Source organism: Syngnathoides biaculeatus, chromosome 18, assembly GCF_019802595.1.
Source record: "Syngnathoides biaculeatus isolate LvHL_M chromosome 18, ASM1980259v1, whole genome shotgun sequence".
Lineage (NCBI taxonomy): Eukaryota > Metazoa > Chordata > Actinopteri > Syngnathiformes > Syngnathidae > Syngnathoides > Syngnathoides biaculeatus.
Window position 1 is genome coordinate 16,341,472 of NC_084657.1, and position 21,229 is coordinate 16,362,700.

General features: G+C 42.1%; 1 protein-coding gene across 1 annotated transcript; it reads right to left on the minus strand.

The window, feature by feature from the left end:
* Positions 1–287: 287 nt before the first annotated feature.
* On the minus strand, positions 288–21,111 carry zgc:100829 (uncharacterized protein LOC445149 homolog). The gene is made up of 8 exons (XM_061804462.1): positions 20,975–21,111; positions 20,305–20,788; positions 14,000–14,144; positions 13,808–13,907; positions 12,461–12,499; positions 12,323–12,367; positions 9,368–9,644; positions 288–1,097 (listed from the first exon to the last, which is right to left on the minus strand). Exons 2-8 carry the CDS (start codon positions 20,474–20,476, stop codon positions 874–876), a joined length of 1,002 nt encoding a protein of 333 aa, XP_061660446.1. The 5' UTR covers positions 20,477–20,788; positions 20,975–21,111; the 3' UTR covers positions 288–873.
* Positions 21,112–21,229: the final 118 nt, after the last annotated feature.

Below are 21,229 nucleotides of genomic sequence, written 5' to 3' on the forward strand. Positions count from 1 at the left end.
TTTACTTAGATTGGAACGCCACAACTTGACAAATCCTGCCCATCCCGTCTTGAATCACACCTGTTACATTGCAACCGCTCTGTAGCGTTAGCTTGATGCTAACGCCAACACAATAGCTTGTCCACCGGCATTCTAAATCATTAAAATAATCTGTGCTTGATGACAGAATGACAGAAACGCTTTTTATCCCAAACCAGTGCATCGTGCAAATTGCTGCCATTTTTCGTTCATTCTGGACATTTTTCCCTTTCAAATAAAGAATGGCTACAGCTGTCATGTGACTTTTAAATACATCCATTTATTGCCTCTTTGATTCAATGACACAAGCTCGACATCCAAAATGCCTCAAATTTGTATACACTTTAAAACTCGTCCATTACATATCATTCTCCCTATAGAAAATGTAAAAAAGTAGTAAAAAAAAAAAGACACTGTACAAGTCTTTAATATAGTACTGAGACGTAACACTGAACAGATTTGGATGATTTGGCAATGCCCATCGAACCTGTCAAGATTTGATCCAATGGGAGGGGTTGGGAATTTTTGGCACCGTCATTGGACCTCAACGAGCTCCACCGAGGCAGGGAGTCATGTGACACACCATAATAACGTTCAATGAGGCGATTCCATTCAAGCGAGGATCCTTCTGTACCTTATTCCACCTCAAGAGAACGAAGAGAAAACCGCGCATGACCTAATGCAAACTGAATCACAAAATAATGTGACAGTCACATGAGACAGTTCAAGCATTTCCATTTTTTTTTTTTTGTGCTTTGGTATACTGACAGCAATGTAACAAATGTCCTTCCACATGGTCCAATATTGTCCAGTGTGGCTTCTCTCTGGATTCTTTGGGTCTGCATCGCGGTTACCTTACCGAACAGAAGAAGTGGCGGATACGCGCAAGTGGCTCGGCTTGGTCGGGAGAGGAGGCTTGACGCCGCGCGTGGGAGTCGTCGGGGGGGTCAGACCAGTATCGACGCTGAAGGTTTTCATCAGCTGGGCCACTCGGCCCCGTCCGGCGTTAGGCGCCGTGCTCCCCGATGAGCCCACCTTCATTGACGACACCCTGCCAGGCGCTTCCAACGCAGTCATCCCTGGGAAAAAAAAAAAAAAAAAAAAAAATATTTATTTGCTTTAGAAAGACCTTTCAGCCATAGTAACAAGTATGATAATAATGTGAATATCTCCACATTGGTGCTGCCCTTTGCCTATTAAAGAATCAGGATCTTGGGTTCTAATACTAGTGGAACAGTCACTACACCTCAAATGCGCTGTTAGGAGCAGCGCTGGAGCTAAGGCTACCAGGTTTTTCCAAATTAAATTTCGTTTATTTCTCAGTAGAACACACTCGACTTATACAGCATGTATTTTTGTGCTGATTTTCTTGGGTTTTATACTTTTTACATTTGTTTTTTTTCCCCACCTTTTCACATTTAAAAGGATTCTTTTAAATCTTGTGAAAGTAAGTGAAGTAAAGTGAAATGTCAGAAGAATTTAAGGTAGAGGTGGGACTGCATCAGGGATCCACCCTGAGCCCCTTCCTGTTTGTGGTAGTAATGGATAGGCTGACAGATGAGGTTAGACTGGATTCCCCTTGGACCACCATAAAACAAATAATACATACTTTGTTTCGTGATATTTTGTGATTGACCAGTGAGCAAGAACTGTGGTTGCACTTTTTCCAGAAAAAAAAAAAAAAAAGTGATCTCATGGCTTCCCAGACTCCAATCAGATTGCTTTGCTGGCCTCTTCTCTGCTGTGATCTCGTCATTACAGTTATTGATTGGGCTGTTCTTGAGAAAATTCAAGCTGTTTCTTTGTAACTTTAGATTTGTGTTACTACAAAGTAATACACAGCATAGGGGCATTTATTGGAAAAATACTAACAGCATGTTGTTATACAAGTACTTTTACAAAATACACTATGCTGCCCACAAACCTACTGACCACATATGAGACGCTTAACTTTTTGTTTGTTTTTTTTTTTAAATCTTGGAGAGATGCTAACACTATTTTCCCACAATTTCTCCAGCACAGAACAGTTTAGAGAGTATGATGGTGCCCAAAAAGGTGAAATTTTGAAAAAAATACGATTTGGGGAAAAAACAGACGAAAATGCAAACTCTAAAAGATTGTTATTAAAGCTAGAATTCTTTCAGCAGCTCTATCGTTTGCTCTTTCCTCACTCCGCTCTTGTTTTTTTGTTTTCGCTTTTCCTTTCCGCCTCCCTTTATCCCACCGTGGCTGAGCAGAGGTCATCCTCCATGGAAGTGCAGCGGGGACACAGCTGGCCGTAGTTTGTCCCTGCGTGTGTGTGTGCGTGCGCGCTCGCTCGCCGAGGTAGAGGGTGTAATTGAGGGAGGAATGGAGGGAACAGGCGCAAGAGAAGGGAGGAGGGAGGCAATGGAGAGCAGACAGACGCTGCTCAGACACCAGAAGGCTTGAGGAGCCACATATTTTTAGCGTCATCCCCGGGGGACGCAGATATGTGAGAGAGAGAAAGAGAGAGAGAGAGAGAGAGAGAGTGTGCGTGCTACACAAGCAGCCTTCGCGCACACAAAATAGAGCGACAAGCATGCGTCTCTGTCGGTGGGGATTTGAAGAGACACATTCTCACGCCACACAACAACAACGCCAAGCCGAGCCTCACGCGGCCCTCCTGCTCACCAATTCGCTCGGGCGTGCGACCAAATTCCACGTCACACGCACGCACGCACACATGCCAGGCGCTCCTCGGGCCTTTTCTTTGAAAAAAATGAACACATGAAAGTAGGTTATTGTTTATTGCTGTTTACGCTTCACCTTTGTTGGTTTTGCGTCTCTCTCCCTGCCTTCCTCTGACCTCTGACCCCACCCCCGGTCCCTGCGTTAATGTCCTCTCGCCGCGCTGCGTGGGCCTGCCCCTGATTGTCTCGTTGTGTTGTGCAGTCACCACGGAAACCCTGGGCAGGCTCCAGCAATTGAGGCTGACACACATTTAGGCACGCACCGAGCGCACAAGGCGGACGCACATGCGGATACGCACACACACATTGAGTGGCGGTCAGAGTCTGTTTTTTTTGTGCTCGGAGCCTTGGTGAAGGTCTGAGTGGAATACTTAATAAACACAGAGGCAGACAGAAAGCGGGAGTTTGTTTTTTTTTGTGTGTGTGTTTTTTTTTTTTTTAGTATCAACTAAGGTGAAAAAAAAAACACCTACACAGTCCGACTATAACAAAGGAGGAAAAAAATGACACTGTTCTGCAAATAAACAACCATCAAGTGGACCAAAATATCTGTGTTAAATCACCCTGAATTGATGAGTAAATCTCTCATTTAGACCTCTCCCACCTTTTTGCAGAGCGGGGCAAGGGGTGCGGGCAAGTGGGCGAGAGGGAGGGTGTGCAGGAGGCGTCGGGCGATAGCGCCACTGACCAGACTGGCGCTGAAATTAAAGACCAATCTATCTCTTTAAAGACCCTTCGCCAAGCGTGTGAGCAGGAGAGAGGAAGGAGGTGGGGGGGGGGGAGGCAGAAGTGGGGCAGAGGGCAGAATTCCCGAGCAGCACGTCTGTGGACAGAAGGACAGTGTGTGTGCGTGCGTACGTGCGTGCGTGTGCGCGTGTGCACGCCACTGAGGCCCCTGTCACTTATCAGCACGGGGCTGAGCGTCGCCCAGGGCTAGAGTCGGGAAGCGGCCCAGGAATGTGCGTCCTTCCCTCTGAAGGTGAGGAGAGAAGAGAGGAAAGCCGAGCCCGCTGATAGAAAAAGGAGGTTATAAACACCAACGCCGACACACATGCACTCACACACACATATATAGAGGACACACACACACACACACGCTATAGCTTCTACAGATGTGTCACATCTTCAAAATGTATTAATATAACCAAACACTAACAAAAGTACAGCTCCGTTCTGGTAAACTGTCATAGAAGTGTAAAAATAATAACAGCTACTGTACTGTGAACGGGCACACACAGTGAGATAGGAGCGAAACTCGTTTTTTTGAGGTACGAGCTCTCTTTCGACCAATTTGCTTTGACTTGCGGAGGCCGACTGGTGGCAGCAGTTTGGCAAAGGGTGAATGATTGATGAAAAAGGGGCGTCAAGCTGTTAAATACTACTCCCAGTTAAGATTGAAAAGAAAGAATTATACCTTGCGTACTGACAACAACGTACAGAAGTACTTGGATTCAAACATGCTTTATCCTCGGTGTAGAATGCAAATTATGAATGCCATACTAATGAAGTGAGCAATTTTATGAATCTCACCCGCAGGACATGCTCCGATGCAATTACCGGATGCTGAATCCAGGGAGGACTCTCTGCAGAACAATATTACCAGCCTCTTAAAAACAACGATTTTAGCAAGAGAAAATATAGAACGAATAATCTTTACGCCGAACGGATCGGTGATATCGGTATCGTCCGATCATAAACATTTTATGCCGATTGGTTGATCAGGTTTATCATCATAATTCACCACACCGCAAAAGACGATTACTCTGCGTCACCATCATGCCCAGTAAGTCTGACTACAAAAGCAAATTTACTTTTAGCCTCCTTGTGTGTCTTTTTACTCAAAACTGTAAATATCTGACGGCCAATATGGTTGTGTCCCTGAAATAGGCTTCACATCGTCATTATTGAAATTTTGCTAAACTCTTAATACACTATAGTTTTTAGAATGAGAATGTTGAAAGAAAAACAGTCTTTTCCTGCATATTTAGCCAATACAGAGTGGATGTCCCCAAATTTGGGCATTTCTGGATATTAATTGTATAACCAATGGCAAGCAACCAATGCACATGAAATATCATTTTAAACGCCCATATAAGTAAGCCAGATCTACTCCAATGAATACACAAACAATTAAATACAAGGTCAAAACTGAAATCTCCGACAGGCACGAACGAACAAGACTTTGCAACTCAACATGCTAACATCACAGATCATACCACTAATGATCCATTTCTTTCCCTTTGTTTTTGAAAAGTAAAAGTAAAAATGAGCCAATAAAAAAAAACACCAAGTTGTCATGTGTACAACATTCACTACAAGAATAGTTCCCTTACCTTGAATATCAACAATAAAAGCACAATACAAGTCAATATTTCCCTACCTTCTGTGGGTTCCAAAGGCATATGGACTCTTATGGAAATTCATTCCGCGTTAAGATTGGATTTGAAACTACAAGGCCGTTATTACATTTTCTATCCTTGTAATCGGATGTCGTTGAAGTGAATGTTTACGCAACCAATGTGGATTGCCCAATTAACATCATGGTATACGTACCATGTGGCGACGTCGGTGCAACAGTGATAATTGCTTTCAAGACCAAGGGACAAAGACTGCAAGTCTTGGGTGTTAAACTTCACACACTCACACTCACACTAGTCGTGGCTAGCAAAGAAAAGAAAAGTTGCATTTAGAGTAAATAATAACAGTCCCCTTCCAAAAAAATTTGCAAGAGTGAGGCCATTTCCTTTAATTTTGTTGCAGACTGAAAACATTTGTTTTTGACTTGTTGTTTTTCAGTAAATGCTAAACGACTGCATTGGTTTGGATCAATGGTTGTGCAACGTCTATCATTGATTTTCATTTTATCCGGTTCCTTTGATCCCCTCCCTCCACCCACCCACCTATAGACAGCACTCTGGTTTTACTGTTGGTTCTACCAGTAATGAGTACAAACATGGTCTTCCCAGGAGTAATCTCTATCTGAAACAGAGAAGACATTCAAAATGATGGGAATTGTTTGGCTAAGCAGTGCATCCGGGCAATAAACCCCACCTGTCCACATAAATATGCGTTCCAATACTTTTGTCCACATTAAATATGGGTGGACGGATATCTGAACCAGATGTCAACAACACTTGTTTCATAATCATCTTTACGCATCAAACCCAAATGTTTTTAGTCTATTGTACAAATAAAGGAATTGGCCTACTTTGCAATAATTTGGGGGGAGTACGCGTGACCTCCGCCAAATCAAAAGAGCATTTACTTGAGAAGGCGCACCCAATAGTCTTTAATTTTCTCAAAAGCTGACAGTGCGCCTTATAATCAGGTGGGCCTTATATATGGATCAATATTGAGCCTTTAGCGCAGCCCATCTAATGGATGCATAATGTAACCCCAACCTCTACTGTCGCGTCTATTCTATGCGCCTTATATATGAAAAAAAAAAAAAAGTTTTAAAATAGGCCAGTCATTGAAGGTGGGCCTTATAGTGCGGAAAATACGGTACACATAATGTAATAAAGTTTGACTTTTGTATATTAAAGCTCTCCCTTACTTGTTGAAAACCAACTTCCCCAAATAAAGATAATTCATGGTAAAACCTTTCATCTTCCTGTCATGTCACGTTATTACATTACCATTATCAAGGATAACTTGGTTATTGTCACCACATTGTGTCGCTCTGGTTTGCACAAGCCTTCTTTCATTTCGTCCCAGGCATCTTTTGACAGTTGTGGCTCGTGTGACAGGTCACACTTCCTGCTTGGGGGAAACAGGAACGGTTGTCACGACCCTCACGCAAACACAAACAGCTGAAGCATTGAGGGTTGAAGCGTTGAGGCGACCTCTACCCCTTGGAACGAGCATCCTGCCATTGTCAAGGACAGACACTCGCTCGGTATTCCCTGTCCGGAGTGGAGACATTTATCCGCCTCCGTGTCCGACGTGCGTCTACCTGCAGCCTGCAGCTGCTCGTTTCCTTTGTTTTTACGGGAGCTTCACTAACGCGGGGCCAGACACATTTCTTAAAGTCCTCCTTTTTTCTCGTATCAGGAGTTGTATTTATTTCCCCTACTATCCAGGAATTCATTTGTATATTTATTGATTCATTCATTGTTACAAATAATATTTTTTTTTTCCCAGAATTGTTGTTTCCCGCTCTCGATTTTAAGAGACACTTATGATGCCAAGCTCCCATGAATATTAAAGAAATGTTAATACTTTTAAGCCATTCGACTGTGTCTGTTGTCCAAAGAAATTTTGGGGAAAAAAATGACTTGAACGTGATGCAGGATGAGGATTCTTCCAGCAGAGGGATCTAACTGGAACAGGCTCCCTCTACAAATAGCCTTTTAACCAACAATATTATTGTTTTCCACTGGATGGTGCTGATTTCAAAGGAATTGAACGGAACAGAATTGCTTTGGATGAGTGTTGTCTTCAGAGTATAGAATTTGCTGCTGTTCACAGAAAAAGTCTGTAAATGGAGCCTATTGGGAATGGGAGAAAAGCAGTGATAATATGGTATCACTTCAAGATGATGGTGCTTGTCAAGTGTACAATTTGATGACAGTACTTTGACATCACCCCTTCTCAGAGTCACTGGGGGGCATAAACCTGTATGTAGGGACTGCTATGATGATCTGCGACGCATTAATTAAAGTGAATCAAAAGTACTCAATTCACTCTCTTGCGCCTTTCAGATGCGTGTCATCCCCCAGCATTCACACACAAATCCTACAGGAATTACAATTTCTCGTAGTAAATCTAAATGTACGCAGCCGTGACAACCGAGACCAAATAAACCAACCTAGGAAATATCACAAATCACAAGTCTTATTTGCTTTCTTTCCCCCCTTCGGGTTGGCCTGGTTTGATTTTGCCACTCCATAAAGATTCCGAGAGGCTGAGGTACTATTTGGCCAGCAGATTAGAAGGGGGGGGGGGGGGGGGGGGAATAAATCCTTCTCCAACTGCTGAAACCTTGCGGAGGCAGCTCCAGCTCAACACTTCCACTTGGAGCACTGTTGTTGCTTTAGTGGAAATTAATGTGACGTCATGCGTGTGAGCTCCGTTTTCAGCCGCATTCGGTTTTCGGTCTTTTGCCGCTGTGAGATGTCTAATTAGAAATGGAATGAAACTCAACTGTGGCAGACGTGTTGGAAAATGTGTCTGTGTGTGGAAAAAAAAAAAAAAATCCCATTTCAGTGTTAGTTTTACAGAGGTGGGTGGAGTAGCCAAATATTGCAATCAAGTAATAATACTGCTGCTTTAGAATAATATGATGCGAGTAAAAGGAATAAGTAATTACTTAAATATTGTAAGAGTAAGAAACTACTCAATGAAAGAAATACTGAAGTAAACAGTAAGTTAGTTAAATCAGCGCAATGAAATAAAAAATGATAATTACACGGGAGTCGACACACGCCTGCCATCATTTCAATTGGTAACCGCCCAAAAAAAAAAAAAACAACCCCCCACCTAAATGAGTCATTTTGATTGGCTTGCGAAAGCTACATGCACAGTCATGTGACTGCCTTGTGCCATCTAATTGGTGAATCGGAGTCAAATAATGCTGGTGGTCGTGTTGGCTTGGCTCAATGGGTGCCCTATGCGAAATTTGAAGGTGGAATCTAAAAATAGCACAAACAGCTAAATAAAAGTAGGGACCGGAGTCAAACTATTGAACCTTCTTCACATAAATACTCAAGTAAAAGTAAAAAGTACAGTGGATTTAAAGTACTCTAATAAGTATCGTCTATCGAGAATGTTACTTGACCAAATATAACGGAATAATGCCAGCGATCATTATAAGAATTTATACATCTTAACGTAATTAGGAACTATGTAGATCTCTAGTTGGTAAACGAAACCTTTGGTGATTACTGGCATAACCGCTGTTGAGCACGTCACTTACATGCTCGACGACTGTGGTGTATTTACACAATTTTGGCATATATGAATTAATTTTAAATTGATTGACAATTCTGCATCATTTGCGCAGTTGTCTTTGTCCGCATTGCCACATTATTGCTTGCCTTACATTGTTCAATGTATGAAACTAATGTATATTTTGTCATATTGGCTTGTTTGCTGTCATACTAGAATGGCTCCAATGTCCAGATACAAAGTCCTGGTGTGGTTGCAACATACAGTATTGGCCAATAAAAATTATTCTAATGATTTAAACGAGCCAAAATGGCAGCTTCAGACTTCATTAAAAAAAACAGATGCCTCTCTGGCAATCAGGGTAAGTAATGATAATAAAGAAAAAAAAACGTTATGAAAGAAAATGTTTTACTGTCATGTATCAAAATTCTAAATATTACATGACATATTATGATTACATTTTTAAAAGCCTTGTAATTTACTACAAGTCATATGGGATTTTATTTTCAAGTATTTTGTAGAGTGTCATATAAAGATTTCAAATTGGAATAGTTTCAGAGGAGAGTGCAGTACTGCATATGTATTGTATACAGTATATATCTCACTGGAGTGGACACTTTGACCCACCTGACATGACAGTATGATTTAATATTTATAGGGTCGTGTGTCCATGCAGGGTCTTGGGAGCCCCTTCAGAGCTTTAAATCCTAACTCCCCATGCCCTTTCCCATGATGCAATACCCACTCACCTTTGGCATTCCGTGACTCCTCAATCTTGTCAAAGCCCTCTGACTGCAAGCCCACTTTAGAAGCCGCCGTCGTTCTGCTGTCCATTTTGGCCGCGGCGCTGAAGGGAGGAGGTGACGCCAGGCTGGCCTGCCTCAGATTTGCGACGGCGGGTCTTGTGTTGACGGGTCCCGGCGCCACGCTGGCATTGGCCGGCTTGATGACGACAGCGTTGCTTCTCCTGGGAAGCCTGGGCTGGGAGACGGCCTTCTCTTTAGCCACGTCTAGTGACTTCTCATCCTGCAGAGAGAAAAGGAAATAATGAAAGTTGGAGAAGAGCAACATACTCAATATGTAATCACTGTCACTGTCATTAGCATGAGCCTTTTTTGCGGGTGCTAAAGCACCCCAAAAATGTATCCTAGCACCCCCCAGCCCCCTGGTTCTAGAATTACGTCTAGTCATGACTCATCAAATTGCCCTTCTCTGCGGGTAATGAGAGCACACGGTAAGGACACAAACAGACCGATGACCGCTGATTAAGGCTTTAATTATGTGTGGGAAGAAAATTATGAGACGACTTGGAAATCAAGCCAGTGCACTAATCTTTCTCACTGGTCTTCCGCCAGTTTAATCAACAATTTTGCTTCCCTGCCTCTCTATCAGTTGGACAAACCTGCAGAAGCCACTGAAACTGCAGCAGTCGACCCTCTTTTTCCTTGAGGAACTAATCGTTCAGCAGTGAATCCTCCAAATTTGAATGCGATGAAGGTTTTTCAAGTTGGAAACCGACCCACATTTGGGGAAAAATAAGCTTTAAAAGTCAGTCACACAAAATTAATTTGAACTGTCTTGCATGATGTGTCAGCTAATCTCACTAGACTTCATCTTAGTAAGCAACTAAAGCACAGGTATTTAATTTCAGGCCCGAGGGATAGATCCGGGACTCCATGTCATTTTACGTTGCCTGCAAAATGTTTTCTTGACTACTATCTTCCCGGCCCCTAAAAAAAAGCTAATGTTCAAATGCATGGGTAATAAAATGGGTGATTATATTTAAGATTCCCACATGGATGAGGTAAGGAACAAGAAGTCTAATTGTGTCATTGTGTCACTGAGACGCGCCAGTAACAGAGCAGCAACACGCGAGCACAGCACTAACCCTAACTAATACAGGACCCGTTAAAAAAAAAAAAAAAAAAAAAAAACATACCAGTAAGTCACTTCCTCGGCACATATATTCCTCTGGTCTCACTCTTACCTTTTCCACTCGAGTGCCCCTTGCGGCCGTTAGAAAAAAATTTCAAATTAGCCGAATCGTCGCATGGCCGCAGGGTTGAGAGCGTGTGAAAAAAGTCACGGAAATTACGGTAGACGTCATGGCTACCAGTCCAGTGTTTAAATAAATAAATACATAAATAACATAAAAATTGCTCCTTCAATTGGCATCTACATAGACTCTGCTTGGCTCTTCAGATACAATAAATAACATTCATGTCCTTATAACATGGCTAAAAGCAACAGTGAGTTCATAACAAAATAAGGACAAAATACAAGCTGTACTTCAGTGTTAATGCATACATTTGGCATATTTGGTCTCTGCATCCTTCATGCATCATCAAAGTTAAAGGTGATTGCATAATTTATAATTTCTAAGTTTTATGATACAGTGATTGCCTTAATTTTACACATGGGTGACAGGAGGCTGGTCAAGGGTTTCAGGATACGCTAAACTAATTTTATTTAACCAAAGCTAAAATATTAAATTCACCAGTTTAAATTTTTCTTTTTAAGTTATGCAGTTTGGTTTTTATGTGTATACTTAAACATTAATTAAACGCAGCCTATCCGATTCAGAATGTTTGAAGACAAACGGTGGCCTCTAAAAACAGCTCAGCGTCCTGTGCTATTTGCAAGGATAGGGATCAAGTCCTGCTGCGGTAGCAAAACTCCAACGCAATTGGCATCCCTCCAAAAAGGTCAAAAATTGCCTATAGAGAGGCCATGAGTGGGGGTCAAAGCATGACTGTTGTTTAAATGTTGCCTCCTTGGCAGCAAGAGGCCACAATATAGCATTTAATGCATTGGGCTGAGTGCAAAAACAGACAATACTGGAGGATAGGTCCCCCCTACCTACCCCCCGAATAAATCAGTGAGAATGTGAATTTGTGAGTGCCGCACCCCGAATATACTGTAAGAGAGTTCACTGTATCTATTTCAGTTGTTTCTTATGGGAAACATTTTTAGAGAGAGAACATTCAGTCGAGAAAAAAAAAAAAAAAAAATGGGGGTTGAGGCTACGAATTTGGTCTTTGCCAAACTGTATTCAAGTGTCCATGCTAAATGCATCAGCATGGCTTGGGGAATAAATAAGGGAGTTTGCTTGTGTGGTTAAAAAAAAATAAAAAAATCTTGAGAACAGCTATTTCGACTCGGCCCACCCCAAAAAACCCCGGGGATGTCCCTGCAATCCCATCCATCGGCGAATGACGCGTCGCTCTAATTCCCTGATCAAGTTCATCAACCATCTGTTCTAGGGCGGCCCGAATATCCGCAGTGGCTCTTCTCCTTCAGCTTCTTATTGCCCGTGTGTGTGTTGTGTGCTTATGTGAGCGCACGCACGCTTGCGTGCACGTGACACAAAAAAGTGACCCAGTGTGAAAGTCGTGCTCCCCAGACTTCGTGAGGTCAGTAAAGTTCAGCTATTTCAAACGCTGAACTCTGTGAAAAGCCCTGGTTAGAGCTCAGTGCATGAAGGCGGAATACTGGGAGAAAGATGATATGCAGTGACGCTGTGACTGAAAGGACCTCTGGCTTAACCACAGTTTCCTGTTACTCGGACGGAAGTGAGAATAACCCGATGAGAACCCATTAAAGCCTTTTTAAAATTAATTCCCATCTTGGGTAACTACTATCACTACTAACTATTACATAGTGAGATCTTAAAATTGTGTGCATCAATTAATTAATTTAAGTACCTTTTGTGCAACTGCGGATGCTGATGAATGCTCACTCACTGACACCTGTGGGCGTAACAAAGACATTACACCATGGTTGGCCATCACGCAATGCAAGCGCTGGACTCACAATGACATCAGGTCAATGCGCCAACTCACCGCCAGGGGGTGTAAAGTGCTCCCCTCTTCACATTTGGCCTTGAGAAAACATACAAAACAAGTCATGTCGCCATTTGAAATTACAAAGACACGATTAAAATTGATTGAAGATAAATACTTTAAAAAAAAACAACAACATCTCCCTCCTGCTCTAAATTGCCCTTAGGTGGGATTGTGAGCAAGAATGTTTGTTCGTTTATACATATGTGCCCTGTGATTGGCTGACCAGCAGTTCAAGGTATAGAGCTCGTGCATTTTCACGGCGCCATATTGCCGGTCAAAAAGAGCTGCTCGACAGTGTGAGGTTAATTAAACCAGAGGAGAATATTCTCAATGCCAGAGACTTGTTGTGCTGTTGGTTGTTACAACAGACAAGACAGATATTCAAAGATGTCATTCAAATACCAGCTGAAAAGACCAGAAAAGAGCGATGGATTTCGGCAATTAAACGTGATGGATGGTGCCCAACCAAATACACATGACTGTGTAGCAATCGCTTCATTTCAGGTAGTAATTATTCTTCTTAATCTCAAATTGCCAAGAAGTATTTACAATGTCAAGTTGGCTCATTTGAGAACAATGCGTTAAAAAAAAAAAAAAAAAACGACAGGGAGTCGTTTCCAACGTACACGGAAGCGTGTTACGGCCACACGTTGTTTCTGTAAACCTCTCCCCGACAGACATTTTATTTTATTTTTTTACTATGCATTGTTCTCAAATGAGTCCAATGCGTAGGAGGCCACTTCGTCTTATTTATTTTTTTTTAAACGCATTTTTCTCAAATGAGCAAACTTGGCATTATAAATAGTTCTTGGGAAACGCTACAGAGGAACCAATTCGCTTGTCCTCTGGTCGTCGTGCTATAAGACGTATTTTCGTGTCGTCTCCACGTGACTTCGGTGACGTAGGTGCACAAGCTCTATAATCCGGCTCCTGTCCGTAAAGAGCTGCGATAGGCTACAATTTTACAATAGCGCCCAGCCCCACTTTTATAATATTTTTTTTTACTCCTACAATTTAGCCTGGCTACGAGAGGCAATCTGTACATTACATATTATGTCACAGAGATAAAAATGGCTTGAGAGACATTTGCAATTGGGGGTAGCCACTGTTTTAAAAAGAGGCGCAAATGTGGATTTGATGGCAACACATGTAATTTTGTCAATGTGAAGAATCAAGATCATGTTTTGAGTGGTGAACAGAATTTCTGTATTTACAGTATTTCATCTTGATCTAACATGTGAATGAGTGTGAAAACACTTATTTTCCAAGGCCTGAGCAACAAAGAACACATTTCCTCCACCCTGGATACTCTTAACAGTTGCGATTATTTCAATATTTACATACCTTCAAATTCAAGGATATTCCAGGTTGTGTCTGAGAAGGAAGGTTCTCTCTCTCAGTCATGACTTCAGCATTAAGTCTGCTTTTCAAAATTGTTTGGTTGCTGTAACAGAAAATGATCTTTTTGGTTAAATCTCGCCTACAGCGAAGTACACATTACATCGACATATATTGTACATAAATACACTGCATTACACTGAATTCTTCTGTGGACAGGGTGCCTTCTTTTCTCCCAATTCCGAGCTGATGAATTTGGAACTCAACTCGTCCATTTCTCCGATGACAATGACGGCAACGTCGCCATCGCGACCCAGCAACCAGCTCACATTCTTGCTGTTGGCTGTGAGGAAAAAAACACAACATTGGAGTAAACCGATGGACCCCTCCCACGCAATGGCAATGTTTGGGGCAAGATTATTGACAGATGTGAAACTTGAGAATGAGAAACAGAATATATACATTAGGTACAGTACATGTACAGACATGATCTTTTGTGAACCCATAGAGCGTAATAATGTTTTATAGTTTACATTGTAAAGTGTATTATTTATAAATTAAAGAATTAATTAAAAACTAACCTATCATTTCATAAAATGAAAAATACATGTATATATATTTTACTTTGACTAATATAGTTTTATCCGCAAAGGGCAACCAAATTTTTAATGATATAAGAAAATGAATAACTACATTGGGCGGCACGGTGGGTCAGCTGGTAAAGCGTTGGCCTCACAGTTCTGAGGAACCGGGTTCAATCCCGGCCCCGCCTGTGTGGCGTTTGCATGTTCTCCCCGTGCCTGCGTGGGTTTTCTCCAGGCTTCCTCCCACATCCCAAAAAACATGCAACATTAATCAGACACTCTAAATTGCCCCTAGATGTGATTGTGAGTGCGGCTGTTTGTCTCTATGTGCCTTGCAATTGGCTGGCAACCAGTTCAGGGTGTACCCTGTCTCCTGCCTGTTGACAGCTGGGATAGGCTCCAGCACTCCCTGTGACCCTCGTGAGGATAAGCAGCAAAAGAAAATGGATGGATGGATATTACAAGACTGATCATTTAAACATTCAGTAGGACACAATGCGGCCTCTGGGCCGTACTTTGCAATGGCTGTTCAATTAATCATTTTCATTTTGAAGAAGAAACATTACAAAGATTCAAGCCACTGACATGTATCATTTCGACCACATGTGGGTTGATTTGATAATCATCATTATAATGAAATTAAAAGATCACATATTCCCCAAAATGTCTCCCACATGTTTGACTTCCAAACTTGAACACAGATAAGCAGCCGCTCTCGCTTTTTGGCTGACAAGTGATTATGCAGCTCGTCGCTGACGTACAAGCGCCCTCAGGAGTGTGAGTGGTGAAGCAGCTGACGCAGGTATGACAGTGTGAGTGTTGTTTATCTTCAAATTAGCCTGTCATGGCAAACTGGTTTTGCCAGCCTAGCCTGTGGATCACATTCTCGCTGGCCTTAGCAAGAGCACGACGATGACGACGAAAAGACAATGGTTGGAACAAATTTGATAAAGAACACGCATGCTAGAATGACGGCGGCAAACAGCCACCTTTGTCAGGTACGTGGCACAAGTTGCACGGGAAATTTGAGACTTGCTGTTAACCACAAGTGCAAGCACATTAGCACCATTCAAAATAAAAATGCCTACACCCTGGTTTGCAGCTGAGATCTCAGACCTCAAGCAATCCTATAGGCAGTTTTGGCGCAAAGTAAAAAATGGTAATTAGGCTACTTCTGCAGATATGCTCAGATCTTGACTTCAAATTTATTTATACGCTCCTGAATTTGATGAAATCACACAAAGTCTGCAACTAGTCTCTCACCCCACCACTCCTCCCAGACATCTGGATAAAGGTCTGTCTAGCTGCAGGGTTCTCTTTTCCCCTCCCTGATCAGAGAGTGAGCGAGATGGTGATGAGCGAAGGGAGGCTGTTTCTGGATTCTGCATCATCTGACCTCAACAAGACCCGAGGAGGACCATCTATCAGGAGGGGTCTACATACAGCACTTCATTTCATCAAATAGACTCTCCTGCTATTTAAACTAACATTGTATAGCACTTCTTTATCACGTCATTTGATTAATGTTACCCACTGTGTATCCATTGCAGCCAGATCATCTGGTAGGGGGAGGCCTCCATCCATAATTTCTTAAGGTTTCTTTCTTTTTCCCCCAAATGTGGTTTTGGAGTTTTTCCTCGCCTAGATAAGGGGTTTTGGCCCAATTGTCCATCTCTGTGAACTGTGAGCCTGTGAACCTATTTGTGACAACTAAGATAAACAAACTTGACAATTTTTGTGCGCCATGGTGCCTCAGCTGGAAAGCATTGTCCTCACAGTTCTAAGGTGCCAGGTTCAATCCTGGCCTTGCCTGAGAGGAGTTTGCAGGTTCTCCCCGTGCCCGCGTGGGTTTTCTCCGGGCACTCCGGTTTCCTCCCGCATCCCAAAAACGTGCAACATTAACTGGACACTCTAAATTGCCCCAAGGTGTAATGTGAGTCCGGCTGTTTGACTCTATGTGCCCTCCGATTGGCTGGCAACCAGTTCAGGGTGTACCCCGCCTCTTGCCCATTGACAGTTGGGATCGGCACTGCCTGTGACCCTTGTGAGGGTAAGCGGCTAAGAAAATGGACAGATGGATGACAATGTTGATAGCCAACGTATAACATCTTGCAGACGATAGATTTATATTAAGGAAACTCCATTCAAGATAGTACACGTTTCAATTCGTACTTATAGTTAATGAAAAGCTGCAATTCAGGCATGAAAAACATTTCTTTAATCCGCATAATACTAATTTGTGTATCGCAGCAGGGTCACCTATAGCAGGTAGTCATATAAGAGTGACTGTGATTGTTCCCCGTCAAGTGTGCTGAGCAACAAGTGGCCAAGACAAGAAAAACTAATCCACCCGATTCTTTTTATCTTCGTTTCTGAGCGTGACAGCCAGCTAATTTTGGAGTACAGTAATAATAATCGTGCACATCACTATTGCTTATCGGTGTGTTTAAGGAAATAACTGCAGGAAGAGAAATTGAAAGTAAAAGTGCATCAGATATTAGGAGAAAGTATAAAATGTTTCATTGTAGTAAAGTATTGAGGTGTAAGTATTTAGAATTCCTCTTTTCACCTTTTTTAGTGCAGAGTTAATTCCACTGCTCTTTGTTGGTTAATGTACTAATTTGCTAACACACACAAATTGATGATCAATTTCCATGAAAATTTGTAGCGGTTTAGTTAGCAAAACTGACCACGCACTGCGCAAATGACCTTAAATCATATCTTCCTGAAAACATCTCACTGCAGACACACATTAGGGAAGCGGCTCTGCTTTTGCGTTGCAGTTGATTTTAGCAGAACAATCAGGGTCCACAGATGGGGGGGTCCAATTCTTGATTGATTCCGACAGCTGGCAAATTTAAAACCAAACTACTGCACACAGGTGGAAAATCAAGATTTAGACTCATATTTCCAGCAGTAAATGTGGAGCTCTCAGTCAGTCAGGGTAATGTGAGCTCTTGACATTTGACATTCACGTTTAACTTTCTGTCACAGGTGATCAATTCATGCAGTGTGAGTTGAGTTTGGGAATAACACTTCTGAAATTGTGGAGTATGTGTATAACTTTTAGTGACTTACTTGGTCAGCAAGTTAATTAAACAAACACCATGTAACAAGCTTCCACAAAACTTTCTAGCTGGTTAGTTTAGAGGCAAAAATTAAATAAGAAATTCCTCCTCCACTTTGTAACGAGGTGGCACATGGGCTAGGCAATAACACGTACATTTTAGTGCAGATCTGAATGACAGGTTTTTGCCGTGCAGCACCGTCTACTCTTCAGACACCCTGAGGACTGCCCATTGTCTACTCTGTCAACCCCCGTGAACCAGGAAGTCACACTCTTTCTTTACAGATGAGCAAACACACACAACATGACAGCATTCCTTTCGTTTTTGACAGTTTAACAGTTAGTCATTGTTCGAGATTTGTGAGTTTACCGTGTGCCATTCTTGTTTTTAGTAGTTTCTTTTCAAATACGCTAGCAGAACATGCGGCTAACACATTGAAAAAAAACATGGATTGCCTGCCCTGTCTCACATTTCATGAGTCCCGTGACTAGAATAGCCCAAAAGCAGCACGAGACACCAGCTTCCCTAAATGTACTGTATTTATGTGAGCTCTCCCACTCAGTTAAGCATAATTCTGTCTTTTGTGTTTCAAACACATACTTTTCCTGTCTACTTCCTGTTTTGTTCCCTGATAATTGTTTCAAGGATTGGCTCACTTCCCATATTGCTCAGCGTGATGAACCATGCACCATTTTCACAATTAGAGTTAAGGCCTCATGATACAAGCCTGGAGCCTTCACTCAATTGACTGAGAGCAATGCTGCTCATTAAAGAGAGAAAAATTGTCGTCTTCTTCCCCACTGCGCCGAGGCTGATAAATACGAAGTGCTTTGTCATTAGCCCAAAAGAGACAGTTCACATTACTGTATCAGTCACAGTTCATGAACCCGTTTAGCATATGAACCAAATGCATCACGGGTCCCGAGCAATACTGCGTGTTCGGTCACGACCGAGCGTCACGCCACCACACATTTTCCCCCAGCAGAGAGAAAATGTAGACTGGCGAGATTCTGCAGTATGTCCAACCAGTTTGAAGTCACGGAGTCCTGTGAGTTACAGCCTGCTTCTTCCACTCCTGTATTTACGCAAAGAAAATAATTAATGGTGACTGCATGTATGACGCTTCTGGGGATTTTTTTTCGTGTTCTTGCTTTCGTCATCATTTTCCATCACGTGATTTCTCAATGTCTCACCGGGTGCTTGGGGGAGAGCTTTAACATATTTAGTGGTTAAAATCGATTGTCGTCAACACATTCTACAGTGACTGACTTCAACAACACCTTTTAATGCTTTATAACAGATTGGGTGTTAGCCATTAGCGATATGAATACGCCAATCATCCAGAGAAATTTGAACACATTCCAACGAGATGCAAAAAAAAAAAAAAAAAAAACAAAAAAAGAGAATAATTGAGAATTCTTTATACTGGTTAATTGTCGCTGTGTGGGACAAAAAATATTTTTTTGTGGCGTATTGTATTAAACCTGAAAAAAGTACTATTTTGATCCTTAAAAACAAATAAAACACGCTCACAAAAAGCAATCGCCCAAAAACAAAACAAAGCCAAGGTTTTTCAGCTGATATATATATATATATATATTTTTTTTTTTACCATTTGTAACACTAGTATGTTGAAAATACATAAGTTAACAGCCAACAAATCCACAACTCCATGCCATGTTTCACTTACTTACGCCAGTTATAGCCAGAACTGACCTTCAAACAACAGCCTCCTATTTCTGTTTTGAACAATAGCAAAGAATAGAATAGCAAAGACAAGGGCCAAAGTTGTGAAGTGTTTGGCAACCTTGGTTAATGGATGTAACCTTTTGCTGCAATTTATTGACAATTAAAGTATCTTCAGGGTCTGATTCACACATCCATGTCAAAATTGGGTGAATAAATGAGACATTTAACCATGAATCATGCTGATTTTGATGTACATTCAGTGCTTGTTGTCAATGAGCTTTTTGGAGATTGTTCAACAGCGAATGCAAAAAGTAGGGTGTCAAAATTTGATGTATGACGAATTGCAGTCTTCAAAAATTTTCGCAAAAGAAGCTCCAATAAAGTTGAGTATTGCACCCTTAAACAACTTAACGGTCTTGCAAACTATAAACTTGTGTATAAAGGGTCTTTAAGTGTATAAGCCAGGTTCACTATGTGGCCGTGTCCGAAATGGCTCACGCTAGTTTAATAGGGAGCAGCTGGAGTTTGTCGAGCTCAAGCAAGTTTGTCTGGGAGGAAACTTTAAACTGCTCAAATGGATTCAGGATAAGCACTGTGCCCGAGTTGGCAAACAGCTGTTGAGACGCCCGCGAACATGAGCTCTCTGCATTCAATGTGTCATGGCAATTGCATGCGTTGTGACTCCAGCTCCTGGGCTGCTCTATTTGTTGACAGAAAACTACTTTGCAAACATTGTCATGAGAAATATTTGGATTGTCAATATCAAGACGAAAGACGGATGGTCCTTTGCTTGAGTGAACGTTAGTTATGCTTTAAAGCAGTGGTTCCCAAACACTGCTGTGGCACATTCTTGCGCTTTGAAAGCTCGTCAGGTCTGAAAATTATTATTTTACATTATCTAACTTTTCCTGAAACATTTAGTAACTGGTGGAAAAATTAAATGCTCTTCCATTAGATGGTAGAAGGTAATGTGTGACTGCTGTTGCCAATCTTACAAAACAATGTTTCACTAAAACCTGAAAAGAGCTGATTTTAAAGTGGGTAAACAAATTTGTGGGTATATTAAGATGAGATCATCAGTAGTTCACTATGTATCCAGGATACTGTGAGATTTTTGTAACGTATTACACACCTAAATCGGAATGCAAAAGAGATGAGTTACCTTTTTTTGGCTTTACTCTCTCGCCTTCTCGCTCCAGCTTCTCCTCACGCTCCATCCAGCGCCGCACCTGCTCCTGGCGCATCTTCAGGAACAGTGTCTTTTTCTGGTCCTCGTTGAGAGCGTCCAGCACATCGGGGTCGATGTACATGTCCTTTAGGATCTGTTGCAGCATTGTGGTGGCAGATTTGACAGCTCAGACAACGGGTCAGTCAGGGGGCCGGGGGGCTCCACCTGGTTGAGGCGGTGCAGGGAGGTAGTTTCTCCTTCCAGAGGTGAATTGTGATGCTTTTATAGTTTCATGTTTTCAAAACATCTCGATGTGCCAAAAATCCTGAAGGATGGGTCTCTGGATGAACTTCACAAATTGTGACAAGTGATCATCGTCAATTCACACTTTTTGAAGAGGACGGGATAAAATTGCTCTACGGAGCGGACGCTTTCTCCCCTACGCCGGGATCTCAGTTTCCTTTCATCATTGGAGGATCTGTACAAGGAAGAAAACAGGGCAAGCCTTTTTGACGGCTTTCATTCCTGTCAGTTACGAGAGTCTACATCCAAATTGACAGACTCTGCCCACTATGGGTGGAGACACTATAAGGAATGGAACTGCTTCTGTCATCAAATAAAAAAATAAATAGACGAAAGAATAATGGAAGCCCCCTAAACCAACCTTTCCTTCTTCTCCAAACCAGGTTCCATTCACACCCAAACTCCCACGAGAAGCCACTTCTTTTGATCAAGTTTTGACTTGAAAAGAAGTGGAAGAGCGTGTCAGACACTTATCAAAGGCAATGAAAGAGAACCGTTCAGCCCCAAAATCACAGCTGGGAAGCAAACAATGCCCCCCCCCCACCCCACAAGCACAGTTTGAGGGAAAGGAAACTCGTCGCCAAACAGAACCGCTGGAGCCCAGATGGTGTTGAGT

Excerpts from the sequence above, each read along its gene's own strand:
- zgc:100829 (XM_061804462.1), bottom strand. The coding sequence starts at position 20,476 with ATGCTGCAACAGATCCTAAAGGACATGTACATCGACCCCGATGTGCTG. Across the intron at positions 12,500-13,807 it reads GAATATCCTTGAATTTGAAG|GCCAAATGTGAAGAGGGGAG; the intron begins GTATGTAAATAT and ends TGTTTTCTCAAG. Across the intron at positions 12,368-12,460 it reads GCACTTTACACCCCCTGGCG|GTGTCAGTGAGTGAGCATTC; the intron begins GTGAGTTGGCGC and ends TTACGCCCACAG.